Source organism: Schistocerca serialis, chromosome 1, assembly GCF_023864345.2.
Source record: "Schistocerca serialis cubense isolate TAMUIC-IGC-003099 chromosome 1, iqSchSeri2.2, whole genome shotgun sequence".
Lineage (NCBI taxonomy): Eukaryota > Metazoa > Arthropoda > Insecta > Orthoptera > Acrididae > Schistocerca > Schistocerca serialis.
In genome coordinates this window covers 223,603,383-223,625,291 of record NC_064638.1, presented here as the reverse complement: position 1 = coordinate 223,625,291, position 21,909 = coordinate 223,603,383, and the positions used below count along the sequence as shown (strand labels likewise).

The 21,909-nt window shown below is 38.1% G+C and overlaps 1 protein-coding gene across 1 annotated transcript in view; it reads left to right on the top strand.

The window, feature by feature from the left end:
* Positions 1-21,909, top strand: part of LOC126460891 (potassium channel subfamily T member 2) — a 627,462-nt gene that overhangs the window by 451,846 nt on the left and 153,707 nt on the right. The window contains exons 15-16 of the mRNA XM_050095956.1: positions 14,240-14,296; positions 20,066-20,171. Of these exons, the coding sequence (XP_049951913.1) occupies positions 14,240-14,296; positions 20,066-20,171 (163 nt within the window). The remainder of the gene's footprint in view (positions 1-14,239; positions 14,297-20,065; positions 20,172-21,909) is intronic.

Sequence of the window (21,909 nt, the reverse complement as noted above, 5' to 3'; positions counted from 1 at the left end):
ATGTGGATGTGAAAGCCCCCCTACATTATTGACCAGCCTGACCACCACACATTTATGTTTCCGTAATTATTTGGTGTCACCTGAATGTGAAACTTTAGACTTTGAAACTGGTTGTGCAATAAATAAGAAATTATAGGCAACTGAAGTGGTAATTTTTTTACTGTTTTTTTTTTCTTATTTTTTTCCTCCTTCTCCTCTTCTTCTCTCTCTCATTTTTACTTTTTTACATGTTCCTCAGTTGTAGATGTGCACCTGGTCAAATATTTTGTACTGTTAGTTAGGTAAGCCCAGCCACCATGGCAAGGACACACAATTCACATGGGGAAAACCAGTTTTCAATAGTTCTGGAGCCAAAAAATGCATAAATAGCAACAATGAAATTTGTTTTTAACTTTCTGATACTGGTGATAGACATTTTTAGTATGCTTTCCACCGTTTTTTGCCACAAGTTGAAATCAAGGAACAGCATATTTCACAACAGATCTAAGTACCTCAGGGGTCACATTCAGAATGCATAGTGCAGTGCACGCCTTCAGTTCAGCTACATTTGTAATTGGAGCACTAAACACAGCATCTTTCATATAGCCCCGCAGCCAGAAGTCACATAGATTATGATCAGGTGATCTGGACAGCCAGACTGTAGAGAAATGATGGCTGATAACTCTAGCACTTGCAAAATGCCTCTGCACAGCTGCTTCACTGGCTGGCAGTGTAGGGAGAAGCACCATTTTGCAATAAAATTATCCTATCTGTGCTGTTGAAGGGCTGGAATGATGTTGTTGCACAAAATACTGTCATAGCATATATCAGTGACAGTATTGGTAATCACCAACTTGCACTGCAATGTTACCTTTGCAGAATGAAATGGTATCAGTTGATTGCTGAGTGGATTTTCCATTGGCCATTTTCTACAATTCTGTGTATTGTCATGTCATTGGAGATGGAAATGTGCATCATCTGTCCACAGAATGTTCCATGGCCATTCATTGTCCATTTCCATGTGAGCATGAAATTCATAATTTTGTATGGATAGCTATACAGGATGTTTAGTAGAATTTTATGATCCATCCTCACAGGCATGTCCAAGTTTCAGGCAATTCCCTGTGTATTGTGTGTGTGCACAACCACTTGACACCTGCATTGCTGTGGCCACATCTTCTATTGATGCTGGATCAACTGTTTTCCTCCCTCTGCCACATTGCATTTACAGAACCTGTCTTCTCAAATTTTGTAATTTTTTCTCCAAAGGGAGACTTGAGACCAATACCTTTTTTTACACCAGTGATTGTCTGGAACTTCTGCAGAGCTACTTGTGCCCAGTCACTGTTCTTGTTAAAGGAGCTTTACCAGCAGCGCAGTCGTGCCATGCATCTCAGATGCAAATGAGGAACAGCTGTGTACTCTACATCTTTTATTTTGCATATTCTGCCACTTACAGCACCATCTAGTGGTAAAATTTTCATTAATTTTTTCCCATAATGTTTCCCCCTTCTTTGATAATATTCTGCACAAATTTGTCATTCTGAGCAGTGTTTTTACAGCATTTTGTAACTGGAACTTAGTTACAATCGCCTCCTACTTTCTGACTAGATCAAATTACTTGCAGTTTTCACACCCAAATTGGGCACATAGGCCACAGAAAAAAGCACCACACATTCTAGATCATTCTTTGGTTTTCCTGAGCTAAAAATGTTTGTATGATTTTTTACAAGTCCCAGTGAAGTCACAGCATTTTTTTCATCCAATTTTTTGGTGAAAAAGATCTTTCCCAAGACACATTACTTGCTTTCTGTGGTTTATTTCTATGTCTGCATCTAAACTCCACAAATAACTGTACAATTTGTAGTGGTGAGTACTTTGTGTACCACTATCACTCCCCTCTCTTTCCTCTTCCAGTTGTGAATGATTTGCAGGAAGAATGATTGGTTGTAAACCCTCATGTGTGTTGAAATCTCTCTAATTTTACCCTAATGATCTTTTTACTAGGTATACATTGGAGGAAGCAATATAATGGTTGACCATTCTAGAAATGTATGCTCTGAGAATTTTATCCATAAACTACGCCATGATGTAGAACCCTCTCTTGGAGCATCCGCCACTGGAGTTGGCTAAGCATCTCCATGATGCTTTTGTGCATACTAAATGAACCTGTAACAAAACATGTTGCTCTTCTTTGTTTCCTCTGTCATTCACATTTGGTAAGGATCGCAGAGTTGTGAGCAGTATTCAAGTATTGGTTGAACAAGGGTTTCCTGAGCTAACTCCTTTCTGGATTGACTACGCTTTATGAGGATTCTTCTAATGAATCTCAGCTTGGCATCTGCGTTAACTATAATTAGTTTTATATGGTTGTTCTACTTTAAATCACTCCATATTCACGCTCCTACATATCTTACAGATGTGGCTGCTTCCAGGGACTGTTCTACAATTACCTGCATTTTGGTACCATTTTCTAGTGTTGTTACTTCTTTGTATACAACAGCATCAACCATGAAAAGCCTCATGGAATTTCCAATGCTATCCACTTGGTCATTTGTCTATACTTGTGAAAACCAAAGGCTCTGTAACACTACCTTGCAGTGCACCCAGTGTTACTTTGTGTCTGAAGACGGGTCTGTATTGAGAATGACATACTGTGTTCTGTTTTGTAGAAACTGTTTAATCCAGCCACAAAACTTATCAGGTATTCCACACACTCATTTTTAGCTCATTAGGCAAGAGTGTGGAACTGTATTCAATACCTTCAGGAAGTCAATGAAAATCCCATCAACCTGGATACAGGTATCTAATGCTTTCTGGGTCTCGTGGATGAAATGCTGCCTGACACAGTCACATTGATTAAATATCTAGGCATAATGTTGCAAAACAATACAAAATGGAAAGAGCACTCAAGGATGGTAGTAGTGGATATGGATGACTCACTTTGATTTGCTTGGGGAATTTTAGGAAAGTGTAAGTCATGCATATTGGAGACCATGTATAGAACACTATTGTGACCCATTCTTGAGAACTGATCAAGTGTTTGGGATCCTTACAAGGTCAGATTAAAGGAAGACATCGAAGCAGTTCAGTGGTGTGCTGCAAGGTTTGTTATTGGTAGGCTTGATCAACATACAAGTGTTATGGAGATGCCTTGTGAATTCAAATGAGAATTCCTGGAGGGAAGACAGTGTTCTTATAATGAAACAGTATTGGGAAAATTTAAAGAACAGGCATTTGAATCTGACTGCAGAACGATTAGTATTAGTTTTAGTACAAGGTGTCCTCCACCACACATAGTAAGGTGGCTTGTAGGGTATGGACATAGATGTAGAGCAAGCTGGCTTTCATATGATTGTTATTATCAGAATCCATATTGATAGATTTCTAAAGAGCTTTTCAGTCTCCAGAAATGTCAGAATATGTGAGCTTAAAACATGTTGCAAAATGTTACAACAGACTGATGTCAGAGATATAGATCTATAGTTTAGTGCATCTGTACTATGACCCTACTTGGAAGTGACCTACGCTTCTTTCAGTCACCAGAAATGCTTTGCTCCTCCAGTAACCTTTGATACTCTGTTGTTAAAAGAGGAACAGGTTTTCACATACTCTATGTAAGATCATGTTGGTATTATCCCATGTAGTCCAGGGGCATTGCCTCTGTTGCACAGTTTTAGTTGCTTTTCTATGCCATGGTCACTTATTTCAATATTGGTGGTTTTCACATTTGTCAGACAATGTAAAGGATGAAGTACAGTGTGATTGTGCTCAGGTAAACAGTTTTGGAAAATGACTTTCAGTGTTTTGGCATTCTCTGTGTGTCATCCTCCATTTCAATGCCATTTTGGTCGCAGAGTACCTGTACAGAGATCTTTAATCCATTTAGGATTTAGCATGACTGTCAAACCATGACAGTTCTTTCCCATCCATCACAACTTCCCTTGGGACATACCTATCTAAGACATATTGCACAAAATTACTGAACTTTGTCCATAGATACTCAATGTTTTTTGGTCCTGCAGATGAATTTTTCATGTTGACTCCTCAGGTAATCTGAAATCTGTTTCTTGTTGCTCTTGTTAAGCAGAAATGTCTTCCTACTTTTCCTGTTTACAACCATATTTACTGATGCTGTTAAAGCCTTGCAATTAGAGCTTCCCTGTTGTATACCGAGTCAAATAATTCAAACATTTTTGTGGCTAGGAGATCTAGTATATTATTTTCATGAGTCAGTTCTCTGATTAGCTGCTCAAGGTAATTTTCAGATAAGACATTTAGAACAATTTCACATGGTTCCCTGTCCCTATTACCCACTTTAATCACTTGAATATCCCTGTCTATAGCTGGTAAGTTGATACCTTCACCAAATACAATAAGATGACCAGGAAATGCATGCAAAACATTCTCCAAGTTTCCCCTCACATGTTCCACCAGTACTGCTGCTGAGTCAGGAGGTCTATAACAGCATTCAGTGATTATGTTTGATTCACATTTAAAACAAATTATTTACCATTCGGAATCTACTAAGTTTAACAGATAATATCATAATTTTTACAGCTGTAAGCATGCCTCCACCACCAGTGTTCAGCCTTATCTTTGTGATATATATTCCAGTTGAAATGTAGAATTTGTGGCTATCGGAACTTCCTTAAACACTCCTGCAGTTAACTAATACTACATTTGCATTTTTCCTTCCAGTCTGCCATAATGAGTGCTGCTCTCTTTGACTAAGAGGGATAATATTCTTCCTTGTCTGAAATCAGAACATCTCTCATCAGGCCTGTGGAGGGATTCCTCTATCTTAAAAACAAATATGTGCACACCACATGTACTCCGCTACCCAGGAGCTACTTCCTGTTTGTAGTGCGTGCCTGACCAAGGAAAGGAGGGGAGGGGGGATCCTACAGTTCTCTATCCTATAGCAGACATTGAGAAATCTGCATCCAAGATTGCCGCAGAATAGCCTGAGCCTATGGTTTAAGCCAGCCACTTTGCCCCAGACAACAGGATCGTGATTGATTCTGAGAACAGTGTTGCAGAATGGTAGCTCTGCTTCCACTATGTGCACAAAGTTAGCTTTCCTCACCAAGAAACCAGCTGCCTTTAGGAACTGAGATTGTTGTTGTGACCTTCAGTCCAAATACTGGTTTGATGCAGACCTCCGTGCCACTCTATCTTGTGCAAACCTCTTCATCTCTGAATAACTACTGCTCCTTACATCCTTCTGAATCCACTTATTGTATTCATCTCTCGGTCTCCCTCTATGATTTTCTACCTTGGTCTCGCTCTGTGATTTTTACCCCTCACACTCCTCCTGTTTGACTTCCACTCACTCTATACGAATATTGACTTACACACACACTATACAAATATGTTTTAGAAAAGGCTTCTAACACTTAAATATATGTTCATTGTTAACAAATTTCTCTTCTTCAGAAATGCTTTTCTTCCCATTATCAGTCTACATTTTATATCCTCTTTACTTCGGACATCAACAGTTATTTTGCACCCAAAACAGCAATCATCTTTTGCTTCTTTAAGTGTCTCATTTCTTAATCTAATTCCCTCAGCATCACCTGATTTGATTCATCTGATTTCATGATGTGTGTTTTTCTTTTCTTGATGTTCATCTTATATCCTCCTTACAAGGCACTGTCCAATCTGATCAACTGCTCTTTCAAGCCCTTTGCCGTCTCCGACAGAATTACGATGACATTGGCAGAACTTAAGGTTTTCATTTCTTCATCATGAATTTTAATTTCTACTCCAAATTTTTCTTTGATTTCCTGTACTGCTTTTTCAATGTGCAGATTGAACGATATCAGCAGTACTTCTACCACTTCATGCTCTTTGAGTCTTATTACTGCCGTCTGGTTTCTGTATGAGTTGTAAATAGCCTTTTGCTCCCGGTATTGGTTTTCTCTAAGTCCACAAATGATTTAAATGTAGGTTTGCTTTTCCTTTCACCTTTCTACTGAAATAAGTCATAGGATCAGTGTTGCCTTGCATGTTCTTATGTTTATCGGTAATCCAAACTGACCTTCCCCAATGTTGGCTTCCACCAGTTTTCTTTCTTCTGTCAAGAATTCATGCTAGTATTTTGCAACCAGAACTTATTAAACTGATAGTTTGGTAAGCATTTTGTTTCTTATCAATTGGAATGACTGCATTCTTCTTGAAGTCTGAGAGTATTTAGCCTGTCTCATACGTCTTGCATACCAGATGGAAGATTTTTGTCATAGCTGGCACTCCAAAGGCTATCAGTAGTTCTGAGAGAATGTCATCAACTCCCAGGGCCTTGTTTCAACTTTCAGGTCTATCAGAGCTCTCTCAAATTCTTCTCACATCTCCCATCTCGCCTTCATCTACATCCCCTTCCATTTCTGTAATATTGCTTTCATGTTCATCTCCCGTGTATAGACCCTCTGTATAGCCCTTCCACCTTTCAGTTGTCCCTTCTTTGCTTAGGACTGGTTTTCCTTCTGAGATCTTTATGTTCATACAGCTGCTTCCCCTTTCCCCATTTTCTTGTAGGTGGTATCTGTCTTTCCCCCAGTGAAATATGCTTTTAAATTCTTACATTAGTCCTCTAGCCATTCCTACTTAGCCATTTTGCACTTCCTGTCAGTCTCCTTTTTTGGACATTCAAATTCCCTTTTGCCTGCTTCGTTTGCTGCATCTTTATATTTTCTCCTTTCATCAGTTAAATTCAGTATCTGCTGTGTTATCCAAGGATTTAAGGATTTATTCAAGGCCTTGTCTCTTTACCTATTTGATCCTCTCAAAGTTACCCATTCATCTTCTACTGTATTTCTTTCCCCTGCTCTAGTCAGTCATTGCCTAATGTTCTCTCCGAAACTCCCAATAATCTTTGGTTCTTTCAACTTATTGAGGTCCCTTTTTCTTTATTTCCTAACATATTGCATTTAATAAGCTTTAATCTGCAATTCATAACAAAAAAGTTGTGGTCAGAGTCTACATCTGCCCTTGAAAATGTCTTACAATTTATCTGGTTCCAAAATTTCTGTCTCACCATTATACACAGATGTAAACAATTGCAGCACTAAAAAATAATTAAGTGATTAATGTTGCAAGATCACAGGTTAATGTACATGCAAATTAACCCACTGCAAATATGAAATGCTGGTACACAAATAACTGGTGTAACCATTAGAATGTTTAATGCAAAAATGCATACATTGTGTTGTCTAGGTGCCAGATGTCAGTTTGTGGGGTAGAGTTCCATGCCAGTTGCTTGGGCAATACAGGGATGATTAATGCTGTTTGTGGATGATGCCGGAGTTATCATCCTATCATGACCCTTATGTACCCGATTGAAGATAGATCTGGTGATCGAGTTGGCAAAGGCAACATGTTGACACACTATACAACATGTTAGGTTGCAACAGCAGTGTATGGGTGAGTGTTATCCTGATGAAAATGCCCCCTGAAATGTTGTTCATGACTGGCAGCACAACAGGTCAAATTATCAGACTGACATACAATTTTGCAGTCAGGATGTGTGGGATAACTGTGAGAGTGCCCCTGTTGCCACACAGAAACACACTCCAGACCATGGTCCTGTGAGCCTAGCATTCAGAGAGGTTGGTTTGCAGCCCTAAACTGGCATTCTTCTAATCAGCACACAGCCTTCACTGGCACTTAGGCAGAATCCAGCTTTCATCAGGAAATGCAACAGACCTCTACCCTGCTCTTCAGTTAGATCCCACTTGATACCATTGAAGTCTCAGATGGCGGTGATTTGGGTCAGCGAAATGCACGAATGCACGCTACAGGGCATCTGGCTCAGAGCTGCCCTTGAAGTAGCTGATTTGTAACTGTTCCTTGTGTCATGGTGGTGCCAAATGCTGCTCATATTGCTGCTGCAGGTGTAGTATGATGTGTCATATGCTAAACACGATGATCTTTCCTCATAGTGCGACATGGCCATCCAGAGCCCGGTCTTCTTGCGACCTGTTTATTCTCATGACAGTTACTGCCAGCAGTCGGATACAGTGGCTACATTTATGCCAAGTCTTTCTGCATTATTGCAGGAGGAACATCCCGCTTCTCAAAGCCTTATAATGACCTCATTCAAACTCAGTTGGATGTTGATATTGGCGTCTTTGTCACCTGAAAGGCACTCTTGACTAACACTAACCTACCACATCCAGTCTCCAAGGTTACCATTACTGTGTGTATTTATTTAAAGCAAACCTGATTTGCATACTCATAGTGGTGCTACTTACTACTCTCATGCGACTGGTGCGAAGTTCGAATCAACATCATCTTTCAGATGTACGAACATTCTTAAGAATTTTTGTTTATTTGCACAATCCTTCTTGGTGTTGTGATTTTGAATCTGTCAATCTAAAACCTTCTGGTCTCCTTTCAGGTATCTTCCATGCACACAGCCTTCTTTCATGATTATGAAACCAAGTGTTAGCTATGATTAAATTATGCTCTGAGCAAAATTCTACCAGTCAGCTTCCTCTTTCATTACTTTGGCTAGTCCATATTCACCTACAATTTTTGCTTATCATGCTTTTCCTACTATCAAATTCCAGCCCCTATCAGAATTAAATTTTCATCTTCCTTAACTACGTAAATAATTTCTTTTATCTCATGATACATTTCTTCTATCTCTTGATCATCTGCAGAATTAGTTGGCATATAAACTTGTACTATTGTGGTGGGTGTTGGCTTTATGCCTGACTTGGCTACAACAATACATTCACTATGCTGTTCACAGGCATTCCTATTTTCTTATTCATTATTAAACCTACTCCGGCATTATCCCTATTTGATTTTGTATTTATGATCCTATATTCACCTGACTAGATGTCCTGTTCCTCCTGCCAGTGAACTTCAATAATTCCCACTATATCTAACTGAGGATGGCCTCTGACTCCAGGTGTCATTCATGCTGATATGAGCCAAGATTTGCAGCCAGGCACACTCGGTACATTCAGCGGCTGCTGGCAGAGCCTTCTCCACGTCAGATGTGATCCTTGGCAAGCAATCACTGGACTTCCTTCCTGACGTGCACACTATTATGCTAGGAGGTCCGTCACTTGCCTAATGTTAGACGACCAAATGACAAGTAGTCCCATCCTCCACACTTGTCCAGACCTTTTAGGAAGATCAGCCACAGTCCCAGCAGACAAGGCATCATGGTGCTAACACAGATGTACTTTCAGCAGTGAGCAATACCTCAAACTTGTCTATATGACATGTGACCAGTTCTCAATTTTTCTTCTGTGCAGAGATAAGCAACCACACCACTGATTTCTGTTTGCCATCAGGCAAGTATTGACCAGCAAAAGTGCCCCAAAACCACTCATCCAAGGGCAGCAGCCTGAAGCATGTTGACTGTGACCAATACAGTTTCCAGCTGTTTACAGATTGTGGCCAGTTCCCCTGGATCCATACACAAGACTCAGTGCATATCCACTTTTAACCAAAGTTTGTCTATACCACAAGTAATAATATTATGCCAAGAAGTCGCTGGACACAATCTTAAATGCTGCTGCTATACTGCTTCTTGATTTTACTGCACCCTAAATTCAGCTCAGATGTTGTAAAAGCACTAGGATTTATGCATGTGAGACTGAAATTAAACTAAATCCTGCATATAAACAGAAACTTCTGCTGTTCCTAGCATGTCTGCTGAGCTCGCAGCTTTGGCTATAATGTATTTTCTCAGAATATTGTCACTTTTTACCCGAGATATGTTTAGCGTGGTAAAAATTATTATTATTGACCATCTTATGGGTCATTTTGATAGTAGATAATTGCTGCAAATCGGATCTAGACTTCCATCCTGATACTTAGTAGTTTTGTAGTCATTTATCGTGTGTGGCTTTTTGTTTTCTAGGCAACTTAGATTTATTCTAAAATACTTTAGTTCCTTAATGTTCTGTATTGGTGTTAGGAGATGATTGTACAGTTCTGTCCCAGTATATTTAACACCTCTGCAGTATAGTTTTGTTGAGGGGAGTACCAACCTAAGTGAGTTTATTGATCTTGTATTATGATTTTATTAATCTGAATTTGTGACTAGTTTGCTGAAGTTGTTCTTTGTAAAATAGTAGTTCCAGTATATATTAACATAGAAAGTGTAATACGCAGTTTCTTTAACAGTGGTTTGCACTCTCCATTTACCTGTTCGAACAGTATTGTTGTGACTGCTTTCTTTCAGAGTTCAAACAACTTTACTGCTTTTAACTGTTGACCGCAAAATATAATTTTATAATTAAGTATTGGTATCGGATAAAAGAGAGTATAGCTTGTTGATGTTATGGTGCTGATAGTCACTACATTTCTTATTGATCTAATCCGGAAACATACTTTACTCAATTTGATACTGGTTTACCTGTTTTCTTTGCCAGTTTGAACAAAATGTGGTGCTTCCACATGAGTGTCAGTGATGGAAACCCCTAATAATTTGATGTCATTGATGAATGCAACATGGTATAATGTGGGAACCAGTGGAGTTTTTTCTTAGTAGTGTGGAAGGTCGGGGAGACTTTAGTCTTTTCATTAAGGAGCAGTTTATTTGATTTAAGCTATGAGTTTAGTTGGACTGTATTTTGATTCACCACAGTGTGAAATAGTTCTTTTTGCCAGATATGAGAATTATGGCAACTTCAACAAAAAAAAAAGATTCTGTTGGAGAACAAGCTTAATGGAAGATCTACTGCAAAGCAAAAACAATTAGGAACCTAAGACTGAGCTTTGTGGAACCCGATATTTTATAATTTGTGTGGATGAAGAGCAGAGCTGACTGTTCATGAAGGCCTTGTCTCATTTATGTATTCATTTGTTTTTGGTCTTTGAGATAAATTTTAAATCTCTCATGGATTGTTTCTCTTAATCCATAGGAATAAATGTTTTTCAGCAACATGGTGCCGTTGACCATGTCAAATGCCTTTGTGAAATGAATAAAAATGCCTGTGGCTCATAGATTCTTATCAGGAAGACTGAAAGTAACATCTAGGGTTTCCTGTACTACAGTTTCCATAATTTTCTTTTCTTTTCTTCCCTTTTTTGTATTGGTGTGACTCTCACAGCTTTGAGTTCATTTGGAAATGTGTCATTCAGGATTGAGGAATTTATTACTATTTACAATTAGAATGGTGGTTTATGAATAAGCTTGCACATGAGGGTGAGGAGGCACGGGATTGTATCTGGTCCTGTGGATGACTTTTTCGTTAATTTGATTTTAATTACTTTTACTGTTTGTTACTGATGTCAGTGGTAAGAACAGCATGTTAGTGCAGATATCTATCCAATCCCAGACAGAGTCTCGAGACGAGTAACACCATGCAATCATTTCACTGAAGTCATCTGTGAGACTTTCAACAGTTTTATTGAAGTAGTAGTTGAATTCATCTGCCATTTCTTTTTTATTGAAAGCTAATCTCCAATTTACTTGGTGCCTGTTTGCTTCTGCCAGTATTTATATTTATAAGTTTACACATGCATTTACTTTAGTTTGATGATGATTTGAGCAGTTTCATTAAATCATTCACATAAGAAATTATAGATTTTATCATGGTACCAGAAACAAACAAATGTCAGATTTGTGAGATATTCACAGGTTTGGTGTCCTTAAGAATACCCTCCAATCCTGGAAGGTGCATAATGTTTTCAGCGGAAGCTTGGGTATGTGCCTTGCATGTTTCACACTTTTTCCTGATTGGTTTTTCCCAAAAGTGAAAGTAGTTCAGATCTAGATTTTTGCTTACATTGTCTTCAATCTGAAGATACGCAAAACTCAGATTCATAGTCATTTGGGATGAAGTAACTTATTTCAGCATAAGGTTAATTGTTTGAATCAGAGTTGTATGGATCATTGAGAATCTTCCCAGTTTCAGCATCTATAATCAGCCGGTTAGACTATTTTCACAAAGTAATATTGCTGTAAAACATTATGTATTTCTCTGAGGTTATGTTGTAAGACTAACAACCAATGGCAACTTTTATAAGAAAGCTTTTTGTGAATAGAAGAAAACTCTACTTTTTCTTTCCTGGTCACTTTTAAGTTTTCACTTACATACTGGCTGGGTCAAAACACTTACATGTATTGACATTTTATCTTGGAGCATAAATAATGCACAACACTTCCTCCAGTATTCAGACAAAGATGAAATGAAGATCACTATGACTTTCAGTGTTCTCTTAATGTCAGTCACTTCTTTCCCCTTCACATGTTTTAGAGAAATTTGTCAGTTCCTTTTCAGTAGGAAGATAACCTGTTTTCTGCTACATCTGCTTTCTCACTCACTCAGAATATGTTTATCTACTACATATCCTACATACCACTTACTTTAACACCGAAATACTTGGAGTGTCTGTTCATTACGGGTATGAACTGTAAGCTTTCATTCCATTGATCTTAACTCACATTGACAGCTGACATTGTACTTTATCTCTTCCCATTCTATTTTTCTATGGTCTTATTGCATCACTACTGCACTGTTATTTCAGTGTAGTTTAAATTAACACTTGGATTTGCACAACCCTTTTCTCTCTTGACCTAGTTCCTCTATCCCTTTCCTTTTTCCTATTATTTATGCTTCCTCTGTAGTTGACTTATCTCCATCAGTACGTGTATTCCACAGTTTGACACAAGCTTGATAGTGGTGAATTTGGAAGTTGTATTTTGCAGGTATATTTTTCACTACCCCCTCTACTGTTTATTCCTTTTTATCATATCAGGTGAAGTGGCACTGTGGATAAGGTATTGGACTGGCATTTAGGTGGAGTGAGGATTCAAATTTCCTTCTAACAATTTATACTTCTTTTTTCTGTGGTTGCTGTAAGTTACTTAAGGAAAATGCCAGGATCATTCCTTTGAGAAAGGACACCAAAAGTTTCATTCTCCACATTGTTCCAAACTAAGTTTGTGCTCTCTTCTGATTTTGTGAACAACAGGATATTAAACCCTGATCTTCTTTCCTTTGCTATATGTTACTTACTGTAATGCAGTATGCAGCTGGCAGCATCCATTTAATCATGTGCAATTATCTTTCATTTGTTGTTTTTATTGTACCAATTTTCATATTGCTTTACATTTTAGAATGAAAAATGCCAAGTTACACTGTGGTTCTGAGTTCATGTTATATCTATTATGTCTCCCTAACGGATTGGGTAAATGAGTTCAAAGATTGGATGAAGGCAATGGTATACTTCCTCCAATTAGACCATGCCTTGTAAAGCACTGTGGTCTTCAAACTAACCTTAAAGGCTTACATCAGCTTTAATATATATAAAAACACAAACACCGTTAAAACAGGCCTTTTGAAGGCCCAATGGTACTGACCAGCCACCATGTGTTTTGCAGGCATATTTTTCACTACTCCCTCTGCCGTCAACACAAACGCTGTCCAAACGGGTCTTGAAGGCTCAAGGGTACTGACTGGCTGCTGTGTCATCCTTAGCTGTTAGGCATCACTGGATGCAAATATGGAGGGGCATGTGGTCAGCACACTGGTCTCCGGCCGTTCTCAGCTTTTTTTGTATAATACTTAATTTATCTGCAGTCAAACAATAATTAATTCTTAGTTATGTGCAGTATTTGGATGCAATCAAAAAACTTACTTTCGCTTTTACAGTAAATTAATTTTGTCCTTTGATTGGAGAATTATATAATAGTCCAGACCAATTCCAAATTTGATGACAAATATTGTGAGTGAGTTGAATGTGTGAGGGTAACTCTGTTGAATGCATGATGAATGAAAAATTTTGAGTTTGCACTATAATAGGGTGAACACCTCATTACCATCATTTGCATTTGTCAGATAGCTTCCAGTCCTATTTTAGCTGTATTTCATAAATATAATGTTTCAGAAACTAAATTTATGGAATGTCTAAAATTTTTGCACAGCTAAACTTGTACTTCCAATGCATGGAACTCTATCTTCTTTCACCGCAGGTCTACAAATTTTTGTGTTTTGTTACAGTGTACACACACTCACACTGAATTATGCTTTGAGATATATTGTATGTGTATGGACATTGTCTTTTTTATTCCTTTAAAAGATTTTAAATACATCTTCTGTCCTTTTTGTAATTATCATTCTAATTACCTTCTTCATATACTACTATACTTCTGTTGTGCTTCACCTGTCTGTTTGAAATATGTATTTTTCTAGTTACTTTACTTCTACTGTTAAAGAGCACTTTTGCATGACTTTCTTTCTGCTGTACCCAGACTTTGTTTTGTGCACAAATTTATTTACTGTCTTCTCAGTTCTGGGACTACAGATGGCTGTATGACTAAGTCTTCTTGGCTTGGAGAAACTTGTCGGTAAGTGTAGAGAATTATTTGCAACTTGTTATGAAAATCTGATAACTGATGTACATAAATAATTTTGCTAATATCTCTGTTTAATTTGTGATTTACTTTTATTTGATAATGGCCTGTTGTGATTAGGCACCGCATCATTGAGAATGGAATCAAATAATGAAGTTAATTTATTTATTTACTTGCAGCAAATCTAATACTCTCTTTCACAATTAACAACAAATAGGGATAATAGACAACTGATGAAAGTGGTGCATAAGTGAATTTAAACACCAGACATGCAGCCTAGCTTCAGAGATTTCTCTCTTCTCTAATTTTAAGGAGAGGGAGGGACAGTGATGGATGAGTATAGATGTGAATGATCATGAGCAATTACCACAGATGTTAGTGAGGGTAGTGATGCCATAATACCATGAATGAAATTGGATAGGGTTGAAGAAGAGTGGGGGACCTAGAGAGAAAGGGAAGTTTCAAAGACAGTGAGTGAAGTGAGCAAGCTGAGATTGGAATTATGATTAGAGGAGCAGAAGTAAGTATGAAGCTGGCAGGGGAAGAAGAAAAGGAAGGAAAAAAGGGTACAAATAAGGAACTAGAAGAAGACAGGCACTGGTGGAGATTGAGGAGAACAGGGACCTGCTCAATTCATAGTTAGTAATACTGTGTTATATAGGGAACCATAGGCTGTAGACAAGTTTTTAAAGTTGTGCCCATTGTGCTGACCATCATGTTCACAATAGTGTGATCGAAATTGCCCTGGACCACTGGTTAGCAGAAGCATTTGGGCAATGCGCAAATCCATTTTTACATGCGCCATCCATCTGCTGTGACAGACAGGCTAGCACTGAGCAGATGACACATAAACCAGCATACAGAGAACCACAGACTGTGTGTAGCACCAAGAAATAGTATATCTCACACTCACCTCTTTGTAAAGCATTGAGTTTTCCTCAGAAAGCCATGTGGTAGCAGATATTCTTCGTAGCAGGCACTTCCTGCACAATGCCTAGCAACACGCACTCCAGGGCACACTTTCCCAAGTTTTGTTAGCAATGGTGTGATATCAGGCGTTAACCAGCTTGCCATGTTGATTCACATGCTAGGCCGAGGTGGCTAACTGGAAGTTTGTAATTAGTTTAGGTTAAAACCAGAAGACAGCAAATGGGTTAGCCAGCTTGATAACACATATCAGTCTAGCGGCACACAATATTTGCCTTTGAAGAGTTAGCAATAGATAAGAAAGGGCTCCAGATGAGTTCATGTGTGCAAAAAATGCTCGCCAGGGACTAAAGATTACATGCATGGAATATCCAATTATTGGAGTCTGTTGAACTGAACCAGTGGTACAGATTGCATTCTAAACCTTGTATCAGTTGGCAAAGAGGTGAAACGATAACAGCCAGACAGTGTGGCCAAGCGGTTCTAGGCGCTTCAGTCTGGAAGCGCACGACCGTTACAGTTGCAGGTTCGAATCTTGCCTTGGACATGGATGTGTGTGATGTCCTTAGGTTAGTTAGGTTTAAGTAGTTCTTAGTTCTAGGGGACTGATGACCTCAGATGTTAAGTCCCATAGTGCTCAGAGCCATTTTTTGAAACGATAACACGTGTGTACCCACTGTACTAAGTAGGCCCCTCAATGAATGCACTGGTCATTAACAGTATTAGAAATTTACAGACTGGGGATAATTAATGACAAAGTGATTTATGGACACTATTCACTGAACAGTATCATTCTGGGAACAGTTTTTAGTAATTTGCTTCTTAAGGTGAACTAATTACATTGAAAACGAAGAGATCAGTTACTGTAGACATTGGAAGAAACCAATGTCGGACACATGAAATCTGGAGTATATTAATAGTTTTTAGTTTTTGAGGCTTAGCTATTTTATGCCAGTGTTGACTTCAGAACCTTTTGGCTTTTCAAGTTAAAATTCACTCCCTATACAGCATCAAACATTTGCTTATCCAAAATTAGAGACGAAATATTATTGTCAGCATCAAAGTGACCACTATAACTTGTCAATGAGAATCTTCCTTTTAATGGAAGACATGTTTTATTCTGGGATATGTAGTAAGTTGTTACATGTGATGTATGCCCTGGGCAATTCTGCTCTGTCCATTCCTATGTAACATTTATTTGGAGCAGATTAGTTGGTGGAATATACTACCATTACCACACCTTCATATTGGTAGACATTTGGTGCATAGTCCTTTCCATATAGAAAGCTGTAAAGTGGTTGCAGTAAAGTTGGAATGTAGCACTGTTTCTTTCATGAATGACAGTGCATATAGTGAGATAACCTATGCCAGTGGCAGGACTGGAATATAAAATAATAAGTGGGCATAAGGAATAGGTTTTGTGTATAGATCTTTCACAAAAATGTGACTCAGATAAGGATAGCGCAGCGCACTACCCACCAACGAAAATGTTAATAAAATTGAGAACATTGCACTTACTGTTATCCAAACAGTTGTTACTGATTCTGTTAATATAATCGGTATCTCACACACATCGTGCAAAGCAATTTTGATTTACAGGTTAGGCTTAAGTGGTTAGCAGCCAGTTTTATTCACAAATAGCTGAATTTATAGTGGAAACAACATAACAAAGGCATTGCTGATGAATTGTTGTTTGACACTACTGTCACCGTATACTTACTTAAATACCTTACAGTACATGTTGCAATGTGGATGTATAATTATAACATCAAAGCAAATTCAGTTATTTCAATGAAAGCTGCTTGCAGAGCCATGGGTGTAAGGAAATAAGAGATAAGCATTGCAATTTCAACTAGTAGACAAGAGGTTCCTTTTTATTGTGGTGTTTTTCATTTCCAATGGCATGGTGAACTAGAAATTCACCCTGCCAGGTAGTACCTTCAGTGGTAAATATTCACTTGCAGTTTTGTTATATTTATACACAATAATCCCCTACTTCAGTAGCAAATAGTTAAATGTTTTAGTCTTCATAATTAGTTCTCAATATATTTCAAATGTTTTGTTCTGATTGAGGAACATTTTTCACATCTCTCACACATTCAGACTATTTGCTTGGATCTAGTGTAGCTACTACATAATGCTTCACTTGTTCCTATATATTTCTTTCTGTGAATAACTGTTCTATAGCACATTTAATGTTGAGTGCAATAGAAAATCGTCCTTTACTGTGGTTAGCTGTTCAGCTCAACTCTGTGTCAGCTTCAGAGCAAACACTGTCCATATCAGCCAAATCATCATTATTCATTTAAAATTGAGTTTTGCTTGTAGTAATATGGAAGCATGAGGTAACTGGACCACAGTTTACAACATGAGCTTCTCCCGTTTTATTGCAAAGCTTATAGTTTTGTTTTATATAAGATAATGTTTAAAATAGTGTTTTATTGGAAAATGAAACTTTCTCTTTGAACTGTTCTGTTTGAAAAGGTCTGTGAATGTCTGAGTTAAAAAGAAATTCAAATGAAAAAATTCTCACCAGCTGTTCCCAGTTGCCTCAAGATTTAGGGTAACTGAACTCTGCCTCTCTATACTACATGCAAGCAGTGTTATTCTTGCCTGGGGTATATGCACTTGCTGACAAACATTAAAGTTATGCAGCAAAATCACATTTAGTTCCATAGCTACATTATTACCAATGTCAGGGGAGTTGTATTGTAGGCCAGTTTTTGTAATAATAAACCATCAAAGCCAGTTTTTGCAGCAATAAAACATTAAGCTGTAAAACATGGGTGGTGTGAGGTGGCAGCTTTGTGATAGTAACATTCTTGAGCTATCTCAATCAATTTACTTGAAATGTAGGCTGCATGTCTATCACAAATTAATAATGCTGGCCTCCGTGAGCAATTGTAGTTTGTTTTGTTTGGTGCAATACTCCACAATATGCAGTACATTTTTTTTTATGCAGCACTCTACAATATCCAGCATATCATCCAAGGACTGACCAAATCCCTTTTCTCCCATTGTTTATCTTTACATTTGCCAGATATCTCCATCGTTTGACGGTAGGTAAGGTGACAATGCCACCACCACCACCACCACCACCACCACCACCACTACCTTGTTGTAGAGATTTGGTGCACCATGGATTGTGTTATTTATGTTTCTCATACCATGTAGCACTTGTGTCAGGTCTTCGGAATGTAAGTAAATGCAGCCTCTTTTTGTATTCTTCTCCTGTATGTCTGCACAATGACTACGCCGATTAACAGTCTGTTTCATTATGAAGATTACCTTTAAATTTATTTTAGCCCATGTTTATTAAGTGCAACAGTGCCATAGAAATCTTTTTTTTATTTGAAACAGTGGGGTAACTGGACTCTTATGGCCCAGTTACCCCAAGCATTGGACCCTGTTGCCCATTTCAGAAGTCTGTTGGGGGCAATGGTGCCACCAATGCTAGAAGGAAAACTGTAACTCAAGAATCAGAAACAACCACTTATTTGCAATCTCTATTGTCTAGTAAACAGGATGTTAAAAAAATTCCATATATTGAGAGGTAGTAGCATGGACCAAAATAATAATAAAATGTCCAGAAAACACGAGCTCTAAAATGCATACCTTAAGAGCTATGAGCATTTGTTCATCTTCGCTAATGTTGAACATATCTCTAGCACTGCTAGCTCATTGCTATTATGAACAACCTACAGAATGCAGTAAACAGATAAGAACTCTTAGGGAATCTCACATTCTCTGAAAAACTCCATGTTGGTAAACAATACACTTAGAGACATCGATGTGTGACACTAATGTTTGTACATCATTAATGGGGCTTGTAAATGCTTTAAAAGAACTTTCCTGCAATGTTAGTATAGCTTGCATATACCAAAGATTTCAAGTAGCCCCACAACTGAAGAACCAGTGGATTAAGACAGGGGAATTAGCTGGCCAGTGTACTAAACCTCCCCAACTGATACATTGGGCATAAACCTATCATAACACAAACTGGTTCCATTAGAACTAACTTATGCACTGCACTTACACGGAATTCTGAATTCTTTTTACAGCAGCAACACTGATAGATGTTTACTGCAAGCTATATCCATGGATAATAACAAGAAAAAGTGTCTTTGTCTTCATTTGTTTGCTGCATTCTGCAGAACATTTGTAATAGCAAAGAGCTTACAGTAGAAGAGATGTCTCATACAGTGCTTAAGATGAAGTAGTGCTCATACCTCTTAAGATATGCATTTTAGAGCCTATGTTTACTCGACATTTTCATCTTGTTTTGGTCCACACTACCACCTTTAAAAATATGTAACACTTTGTTTTAACATCTTGTATGAGATAAACAGTCAATAAAAATATATACCTACTGGGTTGTGAGAATCAATCAATTCTCCGACATCTCCACATTGTTACAGTGGAGAACAATTGCAAACATTACAGCCTAACTATGTCTGACAAATGCTTGTGAATGAGTTTCAGTGGGTTGTTTTACACAGACAAAACAATTCAGTTCTGTCTACAGTATAAGGATTAAATATCCATGTATTCATTGTGGGAAGACGCCATGGTCCCAGTTACACTGTGCTTTCTTATATAAAGTTTAAGAGGTCCATTCAAGTTAGGCATATTCCTTATTTTTATATGTTGGTAAGCATTGTAGAAAAGTTTGATGGGACTGTTGTTTACCCATTTTTTGTTTGCATTGCCACTATTGAGATTGAGTTAGCTCTCATACCTCAAATGTCAAATTCAAATTAACTAGTAACATCTGCTTAAAATCATTCATGTGGTTTTGTGCCTCACACTTAAAATATTCATGTCATTTCATTCCAGCATTGTGAAAGGCTTTCCACCTGTGTCTCCTTACATAGGAGTAAGTCCAACACTGTGCTACCTCCTGAAGGAAAAGAAGCCTCTCTGTTGTCTCCAGCTTGCTAAGGTAAAATATTATTACTGTAAATCAATCCAAGAAATATAAATGAAGAAAATATTTTAAATATAATTATTAATTTCACGACACCACTTGATGAAGTGCTATATCATTTCAATTACTGCCCATAGAGAAAGATGGCTGAAAAGAATATACCAAAAGAGCTAATTTTGTTTTTTACTGTTATGAATACATTGTGTTAAACAGATGTTTGTGTTGTTAATATGCTGCTTCTTCATTAATGAACATTATTTCTACTCAGTTCCAAGAAAAGTTATTCCTTTTCAACTAATAACTTCATATGTGTTCCCAGCCCAGTCAATGGATATTTTGGTACCAATCTCTTTCATTTGTATTATTGTGCATCTTCTGTTGTGAGTTGTTATGTACAACTTGTACCAGGCAGCCAAACAGACTCACATAGGGTCACCTGGGCAATAATGCCGTTCGATCATTTCATTTAGTATACCTTCATTTCATTTCATATACCATGAACCATGGATCTTACCATCATTGGGGTGGATTGCATGCCTCAGCAATAATGATAGCCATACTGCGGGTACAACCACAATGGAGGGGTGTCTGTTGAGAGGCCAGACAAATGTATGGTTCCTGAAGAGGAGCAGCAACCTCTTCAGTAGTTACAGGGGCAACAGTTTGGATGATTGACTGATCTGGCCTTGTAACATCGACCAAAATGGTCAAAGCAAGGGGAAACTACAGCCATAATTGTCCCAGAGGACATGCATCCCTGCTGTATGATTAAATGATGATGGCATTCTCTTGGGTAAAATATTCCAGAGGTAAAATAATCTCCCACTTGGATCTGCAGGCAGGGAGTACTCAGGAGGATTTCGTCATCAGGAAAAACAAAATTGTCTTTCTGTGGATCAGAGCCTGGCCTATTAGATCACTTAATCTGGTGGGTAGGTTAGAAAATTTAAAAAGGGATTGGATAGGTTGAAGTTAAATATAGTGAGAATTACTGAAGTTTGGTAGCAGGAGGAACAGGATTTCTGGTCAGGTGAATACAGGGTTATAACTACAAAGTCAAGTAGGGGTAATGCAGGAATGGGTTTAATAATGAATTAGGAAATTCAGAATTCAGGTAAGCTACTATGAACAGCATCGTGTGAATGCATTGGCGTAGCGAAGATAGACACAAAGCCCATACCTACCACAGTAGTACAAGTTTACCAGGTATAGAAGTATGAAACCAGAATTTCCCTATAAATGTTGCTAGCCGTAATTGTAGGGCCTGTGAGGCCACATCTGCAGTGCCATCTGCTTCCTGTAGTGGCTGATGATGAATGTCAACGTAGAAGTAACCCAAGTTCCATACACTGGTATATCTTTCAAACCCATAAACACTTCGAGTTTTGTGGCTACAGACTACAATTTGCAGACAGCATTGGTTTCCTGTTATCATTTGAAGAAAACTGCTGCAGAATTGCATCAATTGCATGTCGAAACTTTTGGCGAACATGCTCTTAAGAAAACACAGTGTTTCAAGTGGTTCAAAAAATTCAAAAATGGCGATTTTGATGTGAGGAATGACAAGGGTGGGAAACCACCAAAAATGATTGAAGACAACAAATTGCAGGCCTTTTTCGGTAAAGCTTATATTCAAACTCAACAGGAACTCACAGAACAATTGAATGTGATTCAGAAAGCTATGGGAAAAGTGCAAAAAGTGGGAAAATGGGTTCTGCATGAACTGAATGAAAGACAGCAAGCAAATTGAAAG